General features: G+C 48.9%; 7 protein-coding genes across 7 annotated transcripts; 3 read left to right on the top strand and 4 right to left on the bottom strand.

The window, feature by feature from the left end:
* Nucleotides 1-752: 752 nt before the first annotated feature.
* BKA67DRAFT_296831 (uncharacterized protein) lies at nt 753-1,601 on the bottom strand. The gene is made up of 3 exons (XM_046096048.1): nt 1,583-1,601; nt 1,144-1,531; nt 753-1,079 (listed from the first exon to the last, which is right to left on the bottom strand). The coding sequence occupies exons 2-3, from the start codon at nt 1,401-1,403 to the stop codon at nt 920-922; spliced, it is 420 nt and encodes a 139-aa protein (XP_045956942.1). The 5' UTR covers nt 1,404-1,531; nt 1,583-1,601; the 3' UTR covers nt 753-919.
* BKA67DRAFT_536393 (uncharacterized protein) lies at nt 1,505-3,487 on the bottom strand (the record flags this gene model as incomplete). Its single annotated transcript, XM_046100143.1, has 11 exons — nt 1,505-1,531; nt 1,568-1,753; nt 1,791-1,930; nt 1,977-2,073; nt 2,115-2,228; nt 2,453-2,533; nt 2,591-2,685; nt 2,747-2,805; nt 2,950-3,040; nt 3,159-3,233; nt 3,379-3,487. 11 exons carry the CDS (start codon nt 3,485-3,487, stop codon nt 1,505-1,507), a joined length of 1,074 nt encoding a protein of 357 aa, XP_045956941.1.
* An 85-nt stretch (nt 3,488-3,572) lies between these two features.
* BKA67DRAFT_296824 (uncharacterized protein) lies at nt 3,573-4,229 on the top strand. Its single transcript, XM_046096047.1, has 2 exons — nt 3,573-3,875; nt 3,997-4,229. The coding sequence occupies exons 1-2, from the start codon at nt 3,732-3,734 to the stop codon at nt 4,126-4,128; spliced, it is 276 nt and encodes a 91-aa protein (XP_045956940.1). The 5' UTR covers nt 3,573-3,731; the 3' UTR covers nt 4,129-4,229.
* A 2,603-nt stretch (nt 4,230-6,832) lies between these two features.
* On the top strand, nt 6,833-9,802 carry BKA67DRAFT_519576 (fungal-specific transcription factor domain-containing protein; the record flags this gene model as incomplete). The annotated part of the gene is made up of 5 exons (XM_046098108.1): nt 6,833-6,970; nt 7,079-7,145; nt 7,238-7,697; nt 7,749-7,927; nt 7,983-9,802. 5 exons carry the CDS (start codon nt 6,833-6,835, stop codon nt 9,800-9,802), a joined length of 2,664 nt encoding a protein of 887 aa, XP_045956939.1.
* A 5,748-nt stretch (nt 9,803-15,550) lies between these two features.
* BKA67DRAFT_592942 (ferric reductase like transmembrane component) lies at nt 15,551-17,514 on the bottom strand (the record flags this gene model as incomplete). Its single annotated transcript, XM_046104884.1, has 4 exons — nt 15,551-16,083; nt 16,131-17,008; nt 17,063-17,215; nt 17,267-17,514. 4 exons carry the CDS (start codon nt 17,512-17,514, stop codon nt 15,551-15,553), a joined length of 1,812 nt encoding a protein of 603 aa, XP_045956938.1.
* Nucleotides 17,515-20,029: 2,515 nt separating this feature from the next.
* Nucleotides 20,030-21,576, bottom strand: BKA67DRAFT_567146 (dihydroorotate dehydrogenase-like protein). Its single transcript, XM_046102962.1, has one exon. It carries the CDS (start codon nt 21,290-21,292, stop codon nt 20,291-20,293), a length of 1,002 nt encoding a protein of 333 aa, XP_045956937.1. The 5' UTR covers nt 21,293-21,576; the 3' UTR covers nt 20,030-20,290.
* BKA67DRAFT_567145 (uncharacterized protein) lies at nt 21,556-23,971 on the top strand. Its single transcript, XM_046102961.1, has one exon. It carries the CDS (start codon nt 21,961-21,963, stop codon nt 23,776-23,778), a length of 1,818 nt encoding a protein of 605 aa, XP_045956936.1. The 5' UTR covers nt 21,556-21,960; the 3' UTR covers nt 23,779-23,971.
* Nucleotides 23,972-24,196: the final 225 nt, after the last annotated feature.

Genomic DNA, 24,196 nt, shown 5'->3' with positions numbered 1-24,196 from the left:
CGTTGGGCGCGTCGAATGTATTGCTCTGATACTCGAAGTGCACGGAGATAGCTGCTCCGAAATTGGACGGGGACAACTCTAAGTGTTCGCAGTAACGCAGATCAAAGCTCCGGATGTGTTCCCGTCCATGCGTTGCGCGGTCTCGGGCAAAGCGACGCTTTCGTAGTCGAATCCCCGGCCATGTACCACGTCCACATGGACGCCTACGTCACAGCCGCAGAGAGCGTAGGCACCAAGCCTGGTCTTATGAGGCTGATCCAGGGGTTCTCGCGACGGATAACATGGTGTTGAGTTGTCAGCCCGGTACCCGCCCATATTTAAGACATATTTTGGTAAGTCAAGGTACGCAGCCGCGTAATGCCTTTGTGCCGGCAGCGACAATGGTCTGGCCGTATTGTACATGATCAGACACAGAGTCGCGGGTAGTGGAGGTGTTACTTGGTTCTGGTAATGTGTAGAGCAACCACTGCATGGGGGGTGACGAAAACAATGTCTGATGTAAGACATTGAGTGGTGTTGCACACGGAAGCAGGTAATGCGGTAACGACTGTCTTGATATGTTTTGTCAACTACATAGTTGATCATACTATTGAAGTAAAATCCTCCTATAAGTCATATTCGGAGTACGCCACTGCCTAATGGGATCAGAACAGAGGTCGGCCGAAGACTGTTCGGGCTTGGCTAATTCTCGTCAAACTTGGAATCGGAGCGAGCGTATGCGAGCGCGATCAGCCAAAGTCTCCGACGACACAACTGATCGACATCACCGTCAGGAGTCGACTCAGTATGAGAACTCGGCATGCGAAGCACCATGAAGAACGGTTGCCCTAAGCCATTATTTCCGGAATGTCACTTTCTGAGGTTGTCACATTGACCGAAACGAGTGCTATTCTATGCTGCATGTAACAGAAGGACACCTTTAGACCCCAGTACACTCTGGCAGGCGCACGAATAGAATTCGAGGACAGGTGTTGGAGGCAAGAGTTGGAGAACATCTGCCGGGTCGACGGTTTTCTGTACCGAACTTCATTCCTCCCCGGTTTGTGCTGCGGCATAATGGGGGAACAAGTTCGTTGTATCTAGGCACGAGCATCAGCCACATGATCTACTAAATGCTGACTTAGTTAATTGGAGAAGACACACCTGCAGTATGGAGTGCAGACACTAGCTGCAAGGGGCTCTGCTTCCCCATATTTGCATTGCAGGTTATAGAAGTTCGCACCTGCATTAATAGACACGCGACGCGATTTAAGCATATCACAACAACGGAGTTTGCACTCTGATGTATTGCTCCGGAGTGGGTTCGGAGCCCAAAGACTGGCATCCTGAACGAATCTCACTGTTGAATAATGGTGATGTGATCTGATAGCATCCAACCAAAGCTTGTCCGCTTGCAACTTCATAAGACGGGCGCGACGGCTGCATGGATCATCAGAACGACAATTCCAGGAATGTCACACATATCAATACCTTCTCCTCATACTTTTTTCTTACAGAAGAACGATCAGTTCGAAGGCTGATGCAACGGTTTCTGGAACAGTTCAGAGCGGCTTCTGTGCCTGCTTACAGTACCAATAATTACTTGTAGCCAAGCGGTGTCCGACAGTATCCCCGCTTCCCCACACCATGAGAAGCCAACCTTAACGGAGGCTGAAGGAATTCGTGCTCTAGAAGCATCCGCGCAGATCAGGGTTCTAGATCGGCAGCTGAAGGAACCAAGACGGGACGGTTTTCTTTTCGTATGCAAGATTACCTGTGTTTCGTGAGCGACAAGAGCGACGTAAGCTCACAGGGGTAGAATAGCCCTGCAGGCTTGGCACAGTGCTCGACGCTGCCGGCATGCTGGCAGGCTGGGCTGCAATCAAACTTGCTACCTCGACAGATATCTCGAGCGTTACACGGGATCCAGTACTATGTACATATTGAGAACCTACTTTTGCAAGGAATATGATTCAAGCTGTTCAGAGGAAGCTTACCTTGAACAAGCCCTGCTCCGGTTGTCGCTGGCAGTCCAGCATCTTCCGAATACGACGGACTTCGATAATGAGGCCAGATTGGTTCCGAGACGTGTACCTACAGATTCTTTTTCCCACCATCCATCCGTATCTACCCACGTGAAGCCAAACGCAGTCAGGCTTTATGATGTCTGATTTCTTGGTGAAACAGCAAGCGGCACGGCACCGATCTTCCCAAGATTGGCTTCCCGCGGTTCCGCACACGAGTCCGGACTGGATCGACATGAGCTTATGCTTCTTGTTTCACGGGCATGGGATTTGATAAAGTGATGCGTGAACTCAGAGACTTTGAACCCCATCTACGTATTGGTAGCTGTCATTCTCTCAAGTGTGTAGGAGATAGCATATACTGCGGTCTACATTTCACCGCTCATATACGGCCTACTTAGCTTGTGTAACTGGTCTGTATATCGCTCTTCGGGGTCGCATTCACGTACACAACCGCTCTTGGGAGGCTCAGAACCTCCAGGCGCTTCCACTTTGGTGATCGACGCTGTTCCCAGAAAGTTTGCCACAGCCTTTTAAATCGGTGCAAAGTGTGTATCGATGCATGCAAGACTTGGCTTTCTACTTACTTCCGTGTTCTCATAAGCAACGTAGAAAGCAGTTGCAAAGATCCCCGGTCGAACGGAATGTGACCATTCCAAAAAAGCGCCCCCGAACTTATACACTAGTACTATATTCAGTCAACTCCTCCGTAGTCCAGCGTTGAAGAGTGAGCCCATGCATACATCTGAACTCGGATGCATAAGCGAAGTCTCCACCAACAAGCCGTTGCTTTGGTGTCACACTGTTCGAACAAGCAAGAAGATCTCATGCGTCTTGACGCCTGACTAAATGCTGAATACGCAATGGAAACGCATATCCATGCACGTGCAGCTTTCAATATGCCATCAAGTAGAATTTGGTCATTCTTCGCGCACCCAAGCTGTACGTTGAGCGGTATTTTTCTTTCTTCTTTTTAGCGCCGAGTAAAGATCTTGAGCAGTGATGGCTTTCAGTGAGGGGGAAGACCGAGACCGAACCTGTGGAGATAGTTCCCACCACTGCACAGTCCAACACGAAATACAAGTGTCTCCAGAATGGTACCATACCGCGCTACAGAAGGACCTTCTAGTCTAGCAGGAAACTAGCAGCACCTACAATAGATGCGTCCGGGGTGCTTCATAGACGCTCTTCGTATGTGTAGCTGCACCTTCGCGAATGGGAATGGTTCGTCTTCACAACCACAATCAAGAGTCACAACAATAGTAGCGGTGACAGCCTCGTCCCATCACAAGGTACCATACATCTATTCGCACAACAGTTGTAACCCGTACTGGGCGAGTATTATAGAGATCCACCGGAGCTGTCCAGAACTTACTTCCACTGTCTACACCCTCTTTAGCGGAGCCTGAAGGCAATGATTGACCGACCACCTGCGACTCATCGACGATAGCATCTGCGATACGACAGATTGGGTTGCGAATCATGAGTGTGATCAATCATCTTGAGCCTTGACTCGGCCACTTACGACGCGAGAACAATTACCAGGCAGTCCGCCCACGTTCGGACCGTCCTAGACCGCTAATAAGGAGGCAGTAAGATCAACCGCACCCCTTCAGGCCAATAACGTTGGTCATTGGGTGCGACAAGCCTTGTCCCACATGGTGTTTTCTACAAGACGATGTACACGACGCTTCTTTCGAGCACCGTTGAACTGCATTGGCAAATGACATGCACTCGGTATTTCTGGTCACCTCGTTATTCTTCATGTCCTTCGGGCCTATCTATACATCCATGTTGACGAGGCTTACGTCTCGCTTCGACAAGACAAATGGCAACGTGCGGTTTCCGCATGAAAAGTTCCGTTCAAGCTCGGTAGGATAATTTTACCCCAGGTTTTTCTCAAGCGAAGAATGACGATCGCACAAGCAGACCAGCTGCAAGTCGGCCCTCGCACTTGAAATAGACTAGTCACCAATGCCTCCAACGTCACAAGGTTAGAAGACATTTGAGCGGGTTCCTTTTCGGGTGCCCGCTGAACGCAAAGTCGTGCGGTCCCTGCTCCACTCAGCTGTGTCTTCGAACAAGTTTTCTCGCGCAGTTTCACTTCGTTGACATTGGGACATGATCGGTTACAAAGGAAATGAATATAGTTCTTAGTCCAGGGCCATTGTACCTCGGGTAGACTAGTAATGTGGAGCACACAATTTCATACTTGTCCGGCACTGTAAGCCTGTCAAATTTGGGCTGGGAGTGTGTGGGAAAGGATGATGCCTCTAGTCTAGCTGAATCGAATAGATGATCGGGCTTGAACTCAAAGTGATCAGAAATGGCAATGCTTACGAGCCGCATGACACAAAGCCATAAGATAATCCTTCTAAGCTCCGGACGGACAGGCTCCAAGAGACAACATGACCCCCAGCTTCACCATGCAAGCCACGTCCTGATTCTACCCTCTGAAGAGCGCGAGAGTACGCCACATAACGTGCCTCTCCGGTACCTGTCCCGGCTCGTCTCGGCATGCTACTATGGCATGGCTCTACCGGCGGGATCTCCGATCTTAAGAGCACAGACCGAATGTCCAACTGTCGATAGGTAGTCATGTCGGATGCCAATCTGTGGATGCTGTGAAAGCTATATTTTCTCTAATTACTACTAAAGCGGAATCTGTGGTCTTCCAAAAACCAGTGACGAAACGCCGCTAACATAGCCCGGACCGCCCTGAACTTGTAACTACGTGGTTGGTGAAAGGCGTTCAGGAAAAGCCCAAGCAGACAATAGTGGTAGTACGCGAGTTTATTTCTTGATTCAGGTGTGACACGCACGGAAAGATGCTGTCCTCACCGACTTTATTTAGTAGTGCTATCACCTTCTGTACTTAAGCCCTATTGGCCCATTTTCGTAAAGATCCTATGATGAAACCGCCGAGTTGTGATTAATTGCCTATTCAAGGCTCATATAGCTTTGCTCTAGTCATTATGCATTGGTTTTCTGCCTTGTAGTTTCTTGCTTTTCTGTTACCCAGCTGTTCTGGACCGATTCTTCAGCCTTCATGCTTGCTTGCTTTCCGTCCACGCTGCTCCGAAATTTGCCCCACTTCCTAGCTATAAGGTTTAGAACGATGGAACAAGTCTAATAGCCACTCCATGTGCAGGGCCCTTACATACATGACAGCTATACACGTTTACAGGCGCCCAAATGTCAGGTCGTTCCACAGCAGCGCCATCTGCCGGGTTTAGTCACCTACAGGAGTCATGGGTCATGCGCCTCAAATGCATTTCTTCGAGGATCTTGTTTAATGACAGCTCTCATCCTCGAGGGCGGCCCTGTCCTTTTGATACTTGTCAAACATCAGATATAGTGTGTTTGTATTAAAGGTAAGCCCCACCCCTTGCACGGGAGTCGACAGTTTCGGACCCGGGTTTTTGATACACTGGACCTATATCTGTGTACTAATATGCCTATAGCTAAGCACTTTGGCACTCTGCGCAAGGGGTCACACTTTTCAATGCTGAGTTGAGAAACGGAAGCTAAGAGATGCGGCAACTAGTCACCTCCCAGTTCGCTGGTCTACAACTGTCATTTCGGTCTCGACTCTTATCCGACAAGAGCTCCATGCCAGGGGCACATGCCAGAAACCGCAATGACTTCATCAATTGGAATCCCACGCCGCAATAACCTGATTGTCAACTGGCCGCGGTGCAATGCTTGTTTCGCCTGTCACCATGATATTGACAACAAAGAAGCAAGTCACGGTCGGTAGTTCGAGGCCGGGACCCTTGCAGGACATCCATGGAGATCCATAATATGATCTTGAGACGAACCTCGTGTTTTGTCAACCATGATATGCCGGCCGCAAAGTGCTAAAAAGCAGACAAAGTTGTGCTCGAGTCGACAAACTTTCATGCGGCCCTAAGAATAGTCATCACCCTGAGCCGAACAGGCATAGCGTCTTCATTAGCCCAAATAAAATAAAAAACGGGCAGGGCATTCTGCTCATACCTTGCATTAGACTAAAGCCGTAGGCGCGATGGAGGCGTTAGATCCCCATATTTGGAGGCTTTGGGGAACTCATCACCGAGCCCACAGCGGCATTCGGCCCCTTTTGCCAGACCCTAGTTCGAAGCTGCACAGCATGCCATCCTCCATTTCATCAGGTCTGCCAGGATTCTTGCAACTTATTGCAGTCCCCCAGCTCGGCCAACCGCTTGGCACCCATGCCCCGAGCCCCTGTTACTCTCGCTGGGCCATGTGGACCAGGACCAGCATGTCCAGAGGCTGCTTACCCCATCTCGAGGCCCCCGCGAGCAGACATTGAGGGTTCCACTCTGTATGTAATCTGAGCCGAAGAGGTCAAAGGACGCAAGAAGCCTTCAGTGACCCTGGTAACCCCAGTCGTTCACTAGCCACCTCCACACCCGTCCCAATTACGGTGTCGCCCGTCGTCTTCAAGCTGTGAGAGGGGGCCACAAATACTGCTAGGACACCCTCGTTAACCTTACCTGGCCCTTCTGTTAGACTTTTGCGTCTTATTTGTATCTCGGAAGTCCATTGAGTTGATTTTAACCTTGGAGCAGCTATACCTACACTTGAGTTGATCGCAACCGACGACCGGACACCCAAGACGACCCTGTTCGCCAATGATGCTCGAACCGCGGGTGCCTCAAGAGCCTTCTCCAAATTGCTGAGAGCACACTGCTCTCGGATTAAGCCACTCACCTGCCCATTTTGTCAGCCGCCCGTGTGAAGCTGCCAGCTCCTGAGTACCGCGAGGAGTAGAACGTCCGATCAACATTTTAGGAATGCTTGTTTCGACATATGAGCCGATGAGTATGAGTGTAGCGCCTCTGCCTGGAGTCCATCCAGTGGCCATGTCGCGGCCGCAGGTGGGCATAGAGCGACTGCCCACCCGGCGTATGAGCAACGAGCCGCGCGAGTCTATGAATTGCAAATCGTGTCGGAAGCGGAAGGTTTGTAGTTAATCCCAAGTTTTTTGTTCTCCATCTGGCCGAACTGGCCCCCAATTTCTCAATTATCCGGCTTATTTTGCCTGGCAGTCATTGACCATACTTCTCTAGATTAAATGCAATAGACTGCGGCCATCCTGTGAGGCATGCCAGGTTTTCCAATGTGCCTGCATCTATGGTACGTGAAGTTGTTACATCAGGCTTTATATGGCATTTCCCAAAACTGCCGGCTCAGTCATGTGAGCTAACCCATTGCTTTCTGTTTTGCAGATGCCGTACCAAAGAAACGCGGGCCGAAGACTGACGTGCTTGAGGCGCTTCTGAAAAGAGTGGACGGTCTGGAGCAAAAGTTGAAGGAAACGAAGAAGTCAGAAGACTCGCCCACGGCAGAAGAAGCGCCACTCTCAGCAACAACTGAAGACGGCGCCTCGAATGCAACGGCGTCGGAAACACAAGAGGACGTGTCGGTAACAGCTGAACCAAAAGCCAAACGCCTAGCTCTAGACACAACACGTATCAGCGACACAGTGGATGAATCAGCAGTATATTCACCCACAGTTGTCAGTGAGCCGTCTCCTGGTGTTCAAGCGGAGGCACTCCTGGACACTTACTTCAGCCGCTTCCATGCCAAGCCGTACCACATTCTGGATGAGTCGACTGTTCGGCAGAGATTGCAGCTAAATCAGTTACCGGTGTATCTTGTGCATGCCATATACGCCGTTGGCGCAAGGTACGATATCACCAAAAGTAATAAGCCAGTCGCATGCTTACCTTCAACCAGATATACGCCTCACCCAAGTGGCTACCAATCAGCCGTCCAGCTCAGTGAAGAATATGCTTCCCAGGCAAGGAAAGAAATTGATACGGATGAACCATCCGTTGATGCGCTTCAGGCCCTCCTCTTACTCGTTACTGCATTTACGGCAGCAGGCAAGGGCAAAAAGGCCTACATGTTGTTGAGTAGGCGCTTCTTCCGTGGGTCCCGAACCGGATTACGTGACTAACTGAATTGCAGCAAATGCCGTAGGAATGGCCATGGCACTCGAGTTGCATCGAGAAGTCGAATTAAACGCTCGTATCACACCCGTTGAGCGTGAAATGAGAAGGCGCCTGTTCTGGACCTGTTACTTACTCGACAGGTTCATGGCATGTGGGTCGAAAAGACCTTCGCTTATTGGTGACAAGACTATCCTACTTCGATTACCGTACTGGTCACCAAGTCCGGCAGCTCTGCCCATCGAAGGCGAATTTTTCCAAAGCGATTCCAACTTGCAACAGCTTCAAGGCAGTGGGAGGAAGTGCCAAGGAAGCAGCGGCATGCTAATCGATATTAGCCGCATTCTTGGAATCACAAATCGCTATCTGGCAGCGGGTGGTGTCAAAGGAGACTCACATTTTCCCTGGCACTCACTATCAAATCTTTCCAAGATCCGACAGCATCTCGACGTGTGGGCATCAGGGACAGACGATGTTTTCTCCAGTGTAGATTCACTCTTTGGTCAACCCGACTCGACTGTACTAGTTCTCAGCAAACTCATCTATCATCTGATACACTGTCTCGTCTATCGGCCGTTTATACCGATCGATCTCGCGGAACTAGCGGGATCAGGGCAACATCAGTCCTGGCAGATTGAAGCGACCAACATGTGCTTTTTACATGCAAATGCTATCGCTGAACTAGTAGAGCTGGGGAAGCAGACAGCAACGATTGAATGGCCAGCATTCGTGGGATATTGCATCTGCACAGCAGGAACAGTTCACATACACGGTGCACATTACAATAAGATTGGCACAAACGAAATGAGCGCGTTTGCGTCTTCGGCCGACTTTCTGTCGAGGGAAATGCAGCAATTGAGCGAGTTACGCTATGCTTGGGCTAGTGTACAGCATCAAAGAGAAACACTGCAGGGTATTTACAACGCTCATTCCGAGCTGGTCAAGAGCGTGGCGAACAATCCCATGCGGCATGCGCCGGTCTTCCATCTCGAAGACTTCTTCGACAGATATGCTAATATTGGTGGTCCTGGAGGGCAAACATTTACTTTCGATCCCGCCAATCTGAGCCTTTCCGATGTTATTGTCGATTTTGCCACGGATACATATACGGGCCACGATCTTTACGCTCCGCGACACGGCATCGATGCCGGCGCCGAGAGGCCAAACCTCAAACGAAAGAGCATAGCAGGCACAGCTCGTAAGCGACCGGACATGAGAAACCTAGCGCCGATTCACAGGCCAGGACAATTACCACCGATGCATGGGCTTCCTACACCAGTCCAGCATGCATTCTCTGCTGGTCAAACACCTCAGATCATGCTTCAGAGCCCGAGGTCTCTGCCTTCTAATGGCGATCGGATGGCACACCACCAGGTCCAATCGTTACATCAGGACTCCGAGGATGCAGCCGCTAAAGCAGCTGTAGCCGCAGCGGCGGCTGCGGGATTCTCGCTGTCACCCCCGCAGCCTGCACATCAAATACCCAATATGCCTGCGACTCCGTTCTCCCCTCAGTACAACTTCGCTACACTCCAAGGTAGCACACACTTTACCAACGGACGTGGCGGTCACGACATGAACGTTGGTTATGACCCAATGTTTGGAGGGGTCCCAACTAACGCGTTTTCATCACCAGCAGCATGGCACGGAGATGAGGATCGGAGACTTCCCCCTGTCGCACCGAGTCCAGGTGCGGCAAGTCACAATGGCAGCGCTGGAACTGGTCCTGGAGAAGAGAAGGATCCATTCCTGAGCCTTCTGGAACAATTAGCCGAAAACGAAAACGCTCAAGGGCATGGCAATGACCTGGACTTCTTTTTGAATGGTGCTCATATTTGAGGCATGGTAGTGTCCACCTTGAGTGCCACTTCACTTCTTTACCGAGTAGTCCATGTGGGTCACTCGAGACTTTTTGCATACTTTATTTTAGCGGAGCGACGTTGATTATTATGTGGCAGGGGCCATCATCATACCCTCTAGGCATTGCATCGGTTCAAGGTGTTACTCGGAGAAATGCATCTTACTCTGCTTCAAAGCGTGGTGTTTATACGGGGAATGTGTATTTGCAGTCATTCAAATTACGGAGCTCATGAAGCAGATGTGTTCTACGAAGCTACACCAAAACAGGAGGAGGGCATTTTGAGAAATAAAACAAGATAGGACATATACAGTTGCTTATTGTTGATACCAAAGCTGATAGAGGCTGCGTTGCTCATGTGTTTCCAACAGTAACAATAGCGTCACCGCGAGACCAGTCTAGACTAGTCTAGTGAGAAACTACCATGGAAGTCTTGCCTGCCGGATGAGGTGCATGTCCCGGCGAGCCGGGAACCAGACAAACGCATTTTCGGATACCGGCGGAGTACTACATCTTTACGCATTTCTGACCTTGTTTATTAATGTTACCCAAGATGCTAGAAGCATCATCTTCTTTGCACAGGCGAATACCACACAGTTTCCTCGAAGGAGTGTATCAAATATTTCTCTAACCAACAATGCTGTGACAGTGGTCCCGTAATGTGACTGATCCATGGTTCTGGTACAAGGGGGAGGGGATGATTGCCGCGACCTCGGTAGTGAGTGCATGTTAGCGAGGACCAAAGAGTGGTCCATCAATCAAGCACCCAACTGCACGCGGCTGCTTGTGTTCCGAGCTTCTTTTCGGTTTCAGAATCCCTGACCCCTTAATTTTTTGTTTGGCCTATTGGCCTACCTTATGATCGCATGATGGAGCCTTTGGCGCAAGCAACTGGAGACCTCGAAAAGAAGCAAACTGCATAACTATCCGATCCAGGGACCGGGTGATGTGTGGCGAGTCCTGCAAGGCGTGTGCCACTATCCCTCCAGGTACAGGATCCGGAAATACCGGGCCGCAGCATTGAGAAGGGAAGTTGGAGAAATGTGCGAGCATCTTAGGGGTACTTTGAAATGAGTGGCCAGCTCGTTCCTGTCCTTGGCGGAACTGGGGGCCGGGGAATTATTTCTTGTTTTTGTTTTTGCTCATTATTACCCCAACTTCTCGGCGCGCCTCATGTGAGGCGCAAATGTCCAAATAAGGCTAACCTATCTTTTCGTATTCTTTGAAGTTGTTCCATTCGTTGTTCGGAGCTGTGTTCGGTGCTGGAAATCTGCATCTGCAAAAGCTCGGTGCCGTATGAATGAAAGATATTTTGTACGTGCATGTGAGGCGCCAGTTGTTTATTGGTCCTCAGCGCATGCCAGTCTGTTCTACAGAGGCTGCAGTAGCTCGGTTTAGATACGAAGCCCTTTTAAAGTTGCTGTCTCTAGAAAGTATGCTTAATCCAAAGCACTACCACTGATTATAACAAGGGGAACTGTCACCACTTTAACGTTGGGCACCCTTCATAGAGATGCCAAGCCGGACCTGCATGCGAGCAGCTTTCACCTAAGTAACAATCACCGGTTCGAGGCTTTGGCATTGGACCTCATAGATAAAAACACCTGAGGGACGCTCGTGTTATGTAGCCAAATCGAAGAACAACTTGCGTCATTAATAGTCCGGTCTGATCCGGTCCAGCCCGATCCCCAGGGCCGCAAATCTAGAATTACCCGTATACCATACGCACTATAGGCTACGGCATATTCGTGCTGTATACTGCTAGCCCCAATCATGTGCGATTGTCAACACTCAAACTCTTCTTGGCATTGCGACTAAGCTGCTTAAGCAATGCTATATAGATGCCGTTGAATCGTTACCTAACAATTGCACTGATGTCGACGAAACATGGGCCAATCTCCAGGAATTTAGATACGAATAGCGTTCCAGGGCTCGATTATTAGCACATTTACGACTTAGAAATTACGGATATACATGGCAAGAGGTAGGCTTATATTACCGTTGCTCTACCTCCACCGATGCATCTAACGTTGCAGGTTATCGTGCGGCATGTCATTACCAACGACAAACAAATCATTTCTGGTAAACATTCCAGATCACCGTCACCTTAAATATATTGATCTATTTTATTTGCATTGGGCACGACTACGTGACGATTACCCCCGAAATGGTCGCTGCTAGCAATGTGCTCGGAGAACATTGACATTGCCTCGATGCCTACAACATAAGCAGTCACCCCTACTTCACAAGCAGCTCGACTGTTAGCAAGCCGCCTAGTTTGGTTGTAACATAAAGGATTATGCCATAGAGTAGGTCTAGGATAGACAATGCGTAGTCAATAGTCCTACCTCTACTCAAGCAGCACTCCCAATCACAAATAATCGATTGGCCGGATCTTTACTCCAGTGCGTTGCTAGCAGTGCCCATATATGCCTTGGTTTCTCCAGCGCATGATATGGGGAGCAGAGAAAGTATCATATTCGTCTGGTTCAATGTGCAAGACCAGATACTCTATCAAAAAGTTCAATCCATCCATAAGCGTAATAAATAGGTATCTCAATATATTGGGAACTCATGGAATCATGCCATATTTGCCCAAGAATTCCTACCGCTCTGTCAACATGAGAAATCCGCGAAGTGGTGGGTTGTCCTTTGTTCAATCAATCAATCAACCACACAACCCCCTCAAGGGGAATATAAGGGTCATTTTTATTAGTCTAGAGAGAGGTTAATGGGCATTCAGTCGGAATGTACAAGCGTGATACAGAGCTCTCAGTCCAAGATCCTGCGTCTAAAGCTATCGCCATATTGCTGAAGATACATACTACCCGATTAGACGTAATGAGAGATCCCAGTTAATTGAACGTCAACGAAAAATGGGGCTGAGTAAATAATATTGTGCTACATATGTCCAACGTGCCGTTGTGCATACAATATTACCACAAGGATATCCAGAGCACTCATCTGCAAGGTGCCAATGACCACTTTGAATCATCTGCATTCTGCAGTACCTTCCCTATATTAAAGACAAGGCAGGCTTGAACTTAAAGGGGCCTCCAGGTTGACGATGTTTGATAGATGGCCTTATCAACAGGGGGTTTCGGTTGGTGGCGGTGAGATAGTCGTGTTGGTAGTGGTGATAAGAGACGTGAGTAAGATAATCACCTTCTTTATCAAGCCTAGGGAAATCCATACCAGGCGTTACAGACTTAATTGCGGCACGTATCATGTTGGCGCGAAGGAGATTGTCTATTAGTGAGGAGTAGCATTGTCGAATACACGACGGGCAGCCACATCCTGCAGGCGGTTTCACCAGATGATCGAACTAGTATTCGACTGTAATCTCGCGGATGCTGATGTTGCTGTAGCTCGGAGAAAGAACCACTCTTGTCCTTTGATGACTCCCTCTTGTGTTTGCTTACAGGTTCCTCACAGCTCAATCCCGGAGTTTTCGCCTTCCCCCAAAACATTTTGTATAAATAGAAATTGTCATTCTGCTTCCTTCAAGGATCCAGATTGTCTGAAAACTGTTGAATTTTCATGGAAGCCTTGACCAATCCACTTGTGGCGGCCTGCAAATCCGTACAGGGAGGGGAAGTTTGTTTATTAGGAGTGAAAGTGGATTTGAGCATCAGATCATCACACAGCCGAGCGCCCTACGTGCGCGTAAGCAAACAAAGTCCCTGTCAAGCGTAGCGCGCGGATATAGAAGCCCCTAGGTTAACACTCTCTCACGTCAGTCATTGTGCCTCGTTATCACTTGGGTGTACGTTATCAACTATTTTCTAAGCCCAGTAATTGCAGTAGTCTAATTACTGTCTGTCTTGAGGTACTGGTATTTCAAAGTAACTAGCGATCTATTACGCAAAGTCAGAGATGATTTATCGTCAACTAATTGACCATGGTTACTGCATTTCTGGGAGATCGACCTCTCGTCCTCTAGGAACCGCAACCTGACTGGACATTCAATCGCACATGGGAGACAACGCATTTCATGGACTGCACGATCTACGATCACGCCAAATCTGCGGTAGGTATTGCACTACATCATCTGAATTTGCGATTTGATATATTATGCTAGCAGGCCAGCTCTTTTCGTCCTTGCATATACCAGCTATAGTTTCAGCGAAGAATTTCTATAGAGTTCCTGGGATGTAATCCCACTTGAGAAGAATAGCTGGAAGGTGAGCTTTTGGGGTGTGAGAAATAGACTAGGTTTTTTTCTTTTCTTCTTCTTTTTTCGTTGCAGATGTTTCCCAAGGCCGGACGCTTGAGCTTTTACTACAATAAGCCTGAACATCTGTACCCATCTGAGCTTACTTCCCCGTGCAAAAAATACAAGAATCTACAAGATATTCAGGCAGCAACGTCTCTTCCTGCGCAGCGCTAGATATCCAATAGTGGCAAAGGAACCATTTCGAATGTTGCATCGATCGACACGATTGGCATCCTTTGAGAAGTGCAGCGCCTTGCTCTTTCGCTTGAATCAAACAACGCCAGACATATGGGTTCCATTGCACCCATCCAGCAGATCACCCACAGCCAGACGACAGTCTCTTCTCGTCATGATACTTCAGCGTATTGCGTCGGACCGAGCTATTAGCACCGCAGCAGGTCATGCGTCCCCTCCGTGAGATGAAATCAAGGCCTGAATTGTGCTGAATGGGGCGACGTTGTCACCTAACCTAGATCGTCAGGCTATCCTTAATAAAAGCACCGAGATCAAACCGTGCGATTGCAGCTCAATGACGGTATAGCTTCATGTGTCTCAACAGGTGATGCACGGCTTTTGGTGATTCTGAGAGAAGCAAATGGTTAATCATGTCATTTTGAGATCCTGAATGCGAATCAAGCAGGATTCGTAAGGAAGAGTCGGCCGCCGCTGCGATATTGCGCTCCAGGGCCACAGGTATCAATCATGATCAGATCCAGTCTAGAATCCTACACCCCCACAACGTGGCTTACATTGGACGGTCCACCGTCCGCCAGACACTACCCAACAACAAGTACAATTCCCGCAATCGTTCCTCGCTCCAGTCTCCAGGCAGCCAGGAACTCAATCTGGTACGCGAGCGGGTCCGGTGGTTACAGTGGTGATGGATCCGTCCGAAAAAGCAATGTGCCTGCCGAAACTGGCAGGTGTCACTTGACCCGAGACAGATGATTGTCGCGTGGCAAGCCAGCGTGCTTATGATGAAATATCACGTACCGGCGGACCAGGACAGCGGAGCTGGGTTTATATCATTAGTGATGCTTTTGTTAGCATCGCAAATCATTCGCTTAATTTGGAACTGCGTGGGGGCAACCTGGTCGAGGTGGATGGTGAGGACCGACTGCAATCGTGGGCATGAACGGATCCGTAAGAAGATGCAAGTAAGCAAGACGCTTTGACGTCCCTGACCGTCGTCTCTACTAGGAAGAAACTCGTTGGCATGGGGAAAGCGGATTAATAGATGTCGACTCATGTTATGATGCCCTATTGTGAGTTTTTTGAGCAACGATAGATGATGACCATAGGCATAGACAGGATTTATTTCACATTTAGTTTGTAAAGGGTTGAGCTTCAATACGTAGAGTTCAAATAAATGTTTTGTAACGATTTTCTTGTAAGAGAGCACCACCAACTCCTTTCTCCAGTGGCGCCAACAGCCCTATAGTACCAGTGACGAATATCCACTCCTAAAGACCACCATAAACTCCATTCATAGGCACCATATAATATGTATAGCTTACCAGCCAAATTGCTCACAGTGGAGCTCAACAGCAGGTCCATCATTCGTGACGAGGCTGGCAGCTGTGTTCCTGACGATTTTCATGAGACCGTCTGGTCCACAGGCAGCAATAAGCACTCTCTTGTCCTTATCCACAGGCTTGACAGCCTCTCTGATTAGCGCCGCCACATCTGGACGACCTTGTTCGACTGCAAGGTTGATGGAGCCTGTTGTGACCGTCCGACGCCCCATGCGGCAGACGATAGCTTTAAGATCGTCTTTTTCGGGGTCCTCACTAGGTCGCACTGTCGCCGATGTGCCACTGGGCTGGGCGAAGCGCTCCTCCTTGTCTGTCTCATCAACAGGCGACACTGGTGATAGGTCTCCCGACGATCGTGAGGTCACAGGCTGCAGCGACTGCGTCGAAACCTTTTCGGATACGCCAGGCACCCCCGCCGGAGCTTTTGTGGTATGGATTCTGAGTGCGACTTTTGATCCATGGGTATGCGTACGGATGGCATCTAGGTGATCTGTGAACCAGGAAAGGTTGTCTGCCTTTTGTCAGTAATGGGTCATACCTCGGGTCTTGCTCACTAACCTCGATCTTTGACAGCCCATATAAATTCAATTTGCTTGTTGGAATCTCCAGTCATCTTCTGTAGCATATTCGATGCTATGCCGAATGTAAACGTTGCACCTGATCCGCCCGCAACCAAAATCACCTTGTCAAAATCGATAGGATCTGGAAAGGTACCATATGGGCCTTCCACGGATACCCTGATAGTCCCGCCTGGGTTATTTCTGGCGTATTTCGCAAGGTCTCTGGTGAATCCACTGTATGAGTTGACGATCAACTCAGCGGGAGAGGTCGAAACTATGGTAAAAGGATGGGTTTCAAACAATCGGACCTTGGGAAGCCACACAAAACAATGCTTGCCGGGAACAGCCCGAGGCAGGGCCTTCTTCAAGAGGATTTGAGTGCCACCATTTGGCAACGGATAAACTGTTGCCTCGTTGTTGATGCCATTGAAAATGAGCCGGGAAAAGCGTATCAGTCGGTCCGATAGCCATATGGCCGCTGCAATGCAGGCAAGGATGCCAACCTTCTCTGCATCCAGCTCGGGTCGGTGTAGAGCCAACGTAACAACCATCATGATGAAAAGGGCAATGTGAAAAATGTAGAACAGCTCATACTTTAGCCGACGTAGGACAACTGCTTCAACACCACTTGCAAACATCGCAAACCCCAAAATTATTCCGGCTGTGACGACATCCTCGTGTAGTAGTTCCCAATTTCCTTGCCTGATAAAGTAGGTTGAATAGAGGGCAGCATGAACGATCATGTAGATTATCGTTGCATACCCGGCGACTTGGTGGAGCGGATTGAGGCGTTCGTATGAGTACGAAGTGAGAATGGCCAAAGGCGTATTCTTCAGGGCTAGAAACACAACTAATGTAAAGTTTGCACCCGCCATCCTGTTATTTATGTTAGTCTCATTTCAAGTTATGAATTAGTCAATACAAACTTACCACCCAAACCGTGCTGCAAAGTTTGTCATTCTACTCATGTCCAATCCGGTGAAGGACAATGCAAGGTTGATGGCCACAAAGACAGTGTAGAGCAGCGCATGGCCGGCCGATGAGAATCCAGGTATTGTTCTAATAAGGACACGTCGAAAAGCTCTGTTTGTATATTGTTAGTAGGTGTATCATTCTCTCTTTTGGTTCCCGTACCTTGTCAGAGAGGCAAGAGGTGACAGAGCCTTTGACAGAGCAGTGGGAACTCTGCGTTTATTGACGAGTAACCGTGTGCAATGACCAATAATAAATATTGCAATGAGTCCACACAATGCAGCCGCATAGTACTCAGTTGCTCGTTCGCTGGCGCGCTGTCTTGCAGCAAACATGGCAGGATTCGAAGAAGGCCCTGACCTGCTGCCAAGTGCCCCTTTGACTGGAGCAGTCTGTGATCGTGTCGACATTTTGGAAGCACTGTTATATGCCAGGTGCGAATCGAAACTTAAAAGTTCATTCACGCTCATGCGTGTCGAGGATTATTGTGTTCAAGATGATGTAACAAGCTGGTTCGCCGGATCTGTCGTGATGTTGAGTAACATACAGACACCCGAGTCTATCTGTTACAACGGGAGGAATAAGCGCAGAGACAACTACAGTTTTAAGTATTACATGTGATTAGGTATGGAAAGTGAATTGTGCGAGGACACCAGCACGCGTGTAAGTGTCCAGATCCACAAAATAGCCTTTCGTGCAAGAATAATATAACGTGACTAGATCAAGGGACGACTGCGGAGGGACTATTAGTATCCCCGAGATTGGTAGAAGCGACTATGATTCGTTAAGATATCCCGGAAGCAGGGCAGCGAGGATGATACAGTGACGTTGTACTAGAATGACAGCCGCCGTTCAAGTGAAAGCCTGATATTGATTTCCATATTCGATATCGAGGCAGCGCCGGCATATTCGGCGTCGAGTTCGGACACGACATTCAGTCACAACCCACTTGCAATGAGACGTTCTTCCACGTCCCGCTAGAACTCCAGGGCGGAATGCCGCAGGCGATGGTGGAAAGTATAGATCATCCTGACCTAGTATTGCGGCGATGTTGCCAAGGAAAAGGCCGATTGTAGTTAGAGAATGACCAGATATCATTGTGGGTATTGAATGCTACTTACCTAAACTGGCCAATGAGCCCGCCTATACTGAAGCTAAAATGATAATCGCCCGGAAAGACGCCTTCTTGCAGCAAACAAGGGTTCCCCAGAGTAGCAACTTTGTAATACTTACAAAGCAGGGTAGCGATATTAAATGGAGAGTGGCTGCTAGTTGCTCGGGTCAGTCACAACGTGGTTGTGGCAGAGCAAGCGACCACAATGTCGGTTTCGTTGGTTATTGCAACCTCAAGGCATGAGCGTCTCGTGTTAGTAACGGTTCGGTTCCAATCTGGATAAATTCTCCACGATTTAGCCTCAGCCCGACACATGACCCAAAACATCTTTGAAGCTCAATCCGGCAAATACCTTGGATGCGGGGGACCCAAGTTCGACCTGACTTGATAGATTACCTTGCATCAGCGACTGCTCGGCTCTGCTTCACGCGATGCAATGGCAAGCAATGCAAACTTATCGTGGCAGCCGCAAAGAAACCACTATAATTCGTAGAATGCTCGATAGCATTCGCGGCGGATCAGTATCCTGGGGAATTGGAAGTGCACGGAAGTTACACCGTGGCCGTGGTAGCAGCAGCGTGCATATGCTTGGCGCAGTCATATCATGTCACAATGTATGATATAGGGCATTAGCGTTCCAGCCAAGGTCCCAGGTTCTAGACCACGGGCGTACAGATGCAAAAGTAGCATATGTGAATTGGTCCACTGGTGTACCTTGTATGATTTCCAAGATCTTGTGAAATCCCTAGACCGGATAACGAGCTAGCCAACCTTGATGCAAAGTCAAGATTTTCCCGATTCGGTATTAGAAGAACTTGAAGTTTTGGCAAATTCTTAATCTCGAAAGTGATCAACCAATAACCGTTGGGGCTGTGATGGATGCGACGCACGTTGCCGAATGTCCTGCGAAGCCAAAGTTAGTTGCCGTTAGATTTTGTAGATCGAGGTCAGACGGCCTGTCCGTTCGTCCCTAGATCTTGATCTCACAGCCTGGACTCACGAGATGAAATGACTGTTGAATGACAAAGCAGATGTGCTCTCCCTTCTAGATAAACACGTAGCAATGAGAATGGGGGTGGTCAAGTTTGATGTTCTTGGCATCCACATACTGAAAATGCACGCCCGTTGTAATCAACCTTCCAAATCTGGAGCTCGGGTAGAGCCTCTAACTCCCCTGGCGGCACTCGCCATCGTCACCCCTGTCTGACATAACGCCTGTGAACCTTATTCTGCAAGTGTGACAACACTCGATCCTATCAGGAGGCGATGCAGGGAAATCCCTGCGCAAATCCTACATCAAAAGCTTAGTATTGGCCTTGCACATCTACGGGGTGTCTCGTAGCCGGGTCAAAAAGTTGGTCTCGAGAGACAGCGTGGAACAACTTTCAAGATAGCTTCAAATGAAAAGCAATTCTCTCAAATGTGACTGGACTCCAAAGATCTTGTGAAAGCTCTGACGTGACATTCAATTCATTTTTGAAACACCGTCGAAGTTCGAGGTCCCTCAAAAGCAATGTTGATGCAGCAGGTATGCATCATGCCGCACAAGCCCATGTTCCAATTGGGTACGATGGTGCTTATCCGAAATGTGGAAAATGTTGAAAAGAACCTATACATTTATGGCGGAAAATTGCGCTTGGCGTTGTGCTCACTTATAAATGCACCAGTGTAGGTTGCCGCGTTTCTTCCCCCGGGGCATCCCTATCCATGGTAGCCGACTAGGTCCATATTGGACACGCAATATGTCTAACATATATCATCATCACGTTGAAAGTATGATCAAACTTTGATCTGATCACATAGATTAATGAGCAAGCTCTGAATGTAATAACTGTGACAACATTCGGAGACGCTTCCGGATTCGTTCACGATGATCACACTGTCCAACCATCATTTTGAAATTCTCATCTACTTTTCAAAATTTTCCGTAGACTTTGTATCGGTACATTGTCTATTTGCCAGCTACATCTCGACAATATATAATATCCAACTAAAGACATGAATATCATGTAGATATCTCATGTACCGCTGGCTTTTGGCAATACCAAACTGAAACAAATCGAACTGAGATCCTACCATTTCCCCTGCAACCCGGATTCGATCTCTTTGAAGACCTCTAGACCCTTCCTCCCCAATGCTGTCCCTACTCCAACTGCACAAGCCCCTACCCCTTTCATCCGCCGATACCCAGCGGCATCCTCAACGCCCCCAATCCCGATGACTTTGACGTTTTTAGTCTCTTCAGCTTGGTCGAGGATTTTTCTCAGAGTGGCAACGTTGCCCAAGGCCAAGGGGTGTAACGAAGCACCAGCCATCCCGCCGACACCCAGCCCAGGCAACTTCGGCTCTCCAGTGTCCGTGTTGATATCTTCAAGCACGAGGCATGACCCTAATGTGTTCGTCGCTGTCAGAAAGCTAACTGGACAGGGCGATCCTTGCGCTCGCAGGGCGCCAATGACTGTTTCAAATTGACCAGCGTGTGTGTAAGGTGGTGTCTTGAGCCCGAAAGGGATTCGTGGCTGATCGTCAGTTGAGATAATCTCTCTTAGGGCTTTAAGATATAGCAACAAAGACTCTCCCGAATAAGCCGGTGGTGGTGCGTTCGGGATATTTGGGCAGCTCAGATTGATCTCCAGAGCCAGAGGCATCTGAACCATCTTGCTATGTTCTGCGACCTCTTTGTAGCATTGTGCCACCTCGTCCGGGGTGCCAGTCACCGAAACAATGATCAGCTTCTTTGACGGCTCTGGCAGGTCGTCCGATATTGCTTTGATAAACGCGAGGTATTCTTTCAGAAGTACCGGACTATACCCCAAGGTATTAAGGCTCGACCTCTCCTCGTCCTTCACATTCTTCACATCTCCACTGGATCCATGAGTCACAGGATCAAAGAACGTGTATTGATGCATCGCGGCATCGTGTTTGAAGCCATTCAAAAGAGATGTTCTAGTTGTGATGGCCCCGAGTGAGGGACACTTAAACAGTGCCTCTATGTCACGATGCGAAGACGCCCAAGGGTTTGCTGAATTCAACAACGGCGGATTGATCTCAATACTCGGTATCTCTGAGCTCATTTTCAGATAACCAGAAGGGCGTCTTTACAACAGTAGTCGAAAAATACTTGCAAGTTTAACTATAAACATAGATTTGCGACATTAAGCAACTATTCGGGTTGCCGTTAGGCCTTGCGGGGTGTGCGAAGCTAAGAGAACCCCCCGGGAACTCATGTGTTGATCATCGGGACTGACCGGCTGGACTGTCGTCACACGGTCCTCATCTTGTTATCAGCCAGAGCATGGCGGCTTAGAGATCCTGATCCTGTTTATCTTACTCCTGTAATTCTGCGCTTTATCACAGTATAGGCGGTAGCGCGAGACACTGCCTCGGTCGCTTTAGAGCCTAGGTAGAACAATCTCCAATTTATGGTGGATAACACGGAATGTTGTCAATCGCCGTCGGTGTTAGTCCGTATGACTTTGCATTGTGCATGATATATACTCCGTAACGCGAACGCGAACGCGAATGCACTGCGATTTCGCCGAGCAATGCATAATGACAAACTCACTTGCCATAGCGGCCGAGGTAAGTATGGGGCTCTTCGGACCAGGCGATGCTCTAGAGGCATGATCTCATCAAAGATAACTGGAGACGCTACGGAGCAGTATATAAAAGAGCTAGATATTGTCCATGCCAAGAGGAACTTTTATCATTTAAATCCCAGGCATCACGAAAACCATTGACCATGGCTTGGAAAACACCATCGACGAAAGACAGAACTGTCACAATTCTTGGCGCTGGCGTCCTGGGACGCCGGATTGCAGCTGCATGGGCAGCCGGAGGTTACAATGTGATCCTTCGTGACCCGAGCGAAGACCAATGCACGGCAGCTGCGGAATACGTCAAGTCTAACGCCTGGAGGTTTCCTGGCAAATATGTCAACGACAAGCTTGATGTGCGTACATTCCAGGACCTGAAGCCGGCCTTGGAAAACGCATTTCTCGTGATCGAGTGCGTGCCCGAGAAGCTCGAAATCAAGCATGACACATTCGCTGAGCTGGAGCAACTGGCGCCTCAAGATGCCATACTCGCCTCGAACTCATCTTCCTACAAGTCCCGGGAGATAGTCCCTCACCTAAAGGTTGAGACCCGACGACGAGTGCTCAACATGCACTACATGATGCCGCCGAACAACAAAATCGTCGAGCTCATGACATGCGGTGATACGGACGAAGAGATCTTCCCTTTCCTCGTTGATGCACTCAAGGGGATAGGCATGCTGCCCATCGTCGCCCACAAGGAATCAACAGGTTTCGTCATCAATCGTGTCTGGGCAGCCATCAAACGGGAATGCCTCACTGTCCTAGCGGATGGTGTCTCCACTCCCGAAGAACTGGATGAGGTTTGGACCGAGATGTTCGTCAACACCGGTGCCCGGCCCTGTCAGAGCATGGATGCAGTCGGCCTTGACACAGTCTCGTTTATTGAGCAGCATTATATCAAGGAACGGGGCCTCAAGGATCCAGGTGTAATACCGTACCTCCAGAAGTACCTAGATGAAGGCAAACTCGGCGCTAAGAGCAGCAAAGGAGGCCTGTATCCGCCGGGCTATACCACGAAGACCGGCAATCAGCAACAGAGCGACCATGATAACATTCAAGCGCCTGAGTTGTACTTCCTGGATATCGGGTTGTCCAACAAGCCTGAGGAGGTCTTCAACTCCGGTCGTATCTTGGTGGGCAGCGCGGACGGCAAATCACCACTCCGTACGATTGCCGATCACCAGCACTTCCCTGACGGTATCGCCATCAGCCATCCCGAGAGATTGATCTTTTGGACCAACATGGGAAACCCTACGAAGAACGATGGCAGTATTATGTCTTGCAAGATGGATGGCAGTGATGTCAAGTCTATCGTTTCTGAAGGCAAAGTCCACACCCCGAAGCAGACATCCATTGACGAGGTCAACAAGAAAGTCTACTTTTCAGATCGTGAGGGAATGAGAGTCATGAGATGCAATTTTGATGGATCTGAGCTGGAGGTCTTGATCCAGACAGGCGACTGGAGGCAGGGTTTCCAAGATCAGACAAAATGGTGTGTTGGCATCACCGTCGCTCCGGAGCAAGGCAAATTCTACTGGACACAGAAGGGCCCTTCGAAGGGCTCCCAGGGCCAGATACTCAGAGCATCGATTGACTTTCCCGCTGGAGCCGACGCAGAGAACAGAACTGATGTCGAGCGGCTGTTCGGTGAATTGCCGGAACCCATCGATCTCGAGGTTGATGAACAGGGGGGATTCCTCTACTGGACAGATCGTGGGGAGCTGCCGTTGGGCAATAGCATCAACCGAGCTTCGCTTGACAGCTTTGGTGCAGGAAAGTACGATATCTTGGCACGGAATATGCACGAGGCCATTGGTCTTACTATTGACAAGAAAAATCGCCACATCTACGCTACAGACCTGGGAGGCTCGGTTTACAGGTTCAACATGGATGGAACTAACAAGCAGAAGTTTTACGACGGGGAAGGCGCCTTTACTGGTATCGCATTAAGCCATGTATAAGTGGAAGGATGATAAAAGCAAAGCATCCTCCATGAGATTTCAAGTATGATCCAGCTGGGGAACCTAGAATAGACGATTATCGAGAGGAGACTGGGAGAGATTTAATGATCGTTTAGAAATAATGAGCGCAAGCCGATTCTCGAGCAATAGTACAACAAATAGAAAACTGCGTATCCTTGACTGAAATTTATGCGTATTATTTAATACCCTGTCATTTTATTTTCTAGATTGGGGGGAAAAAAAAACCTCTAGATTGAATTCGAAGACGGTCCCGTTCTGCTAGAATCTCGTTGAGAAAGCAAAGGGACATGACCCTCAACTTGCTTGACCTACAGCAGTATGCCTTATGGGCCCATGCCAATTATAAATGACAATGCTTTCATAAAGGCTCAGAATCGTGTGATGAAGTTGCTGTCAC

Source organism: Truncatella angustata, assembly GCF_020726525.1.
Source record: "Truncatella angustata strain MPI-SDFR-AT-0073 chromosome Unknown BKA67scaffold_5, whole genome shotgun sequence".
Taxonomy (NCBI): domain Eukaryota; kingdom Fungi; phylum Ascomycota; class Sordariomycetes; order Amphisphaeriales; family Sporocadaceae; genus Truncatella; species Truncatella angustata.
The sequence above is the reverse complement of the archived record's forward strand: the minus strand, read 5'-3'. Positions and strand labels throughout refer to the sequence as shown.

Excerpts from the sequence above, each read along its gene's own strand:
- BKA67DRAFT_567146 (XM_046102962.1), bottom strand. The coding sequence starts at position 21,292 with ATGAGCTCAGAGATACCGAGTATTGAGATCAATCCGCCGTTGTTGAAT.
- BKA67DRAFT_567145 (XM_046102961.1), top strand. The coding sequence starts at position 21,961 with ATGGCTTGGAAAACACCATCGACGAAAGACAGAACTGTCACAATTCTT.
- BKA67DRAFT_296824 (XM_046096047.1), top strand. The coding sequence starts at position 3,732 with ATGCACTCGGTATTTCTGGTCACCTCGTTATTCTTCATGTCCTTCGGG. Across the intron at positions 3,876-3,996 it reads AAAAGTTCCGTTCAAGCTCG|GTTAGAAGACATTTGAGCGG; the intron begins GTAGGATAATTT and ends CAACGTCACAAG.
- BKA67DRAFT_296831 (XM_046096048.1), bottom strand. The coding sequence starts at position 1,403 with ATGAAGTTGCAAGCGGACAAGCTTTGGTTGGATGCTATCAGATCACAT. Across the intron at positions 1,080-1,143 it reads GTCTGCACTCCATACTGCAG|ATACAACGAACTTGTTCCCC; the intron begins GTGTGTCTTCTC and ends GCTCGTGCCTAG.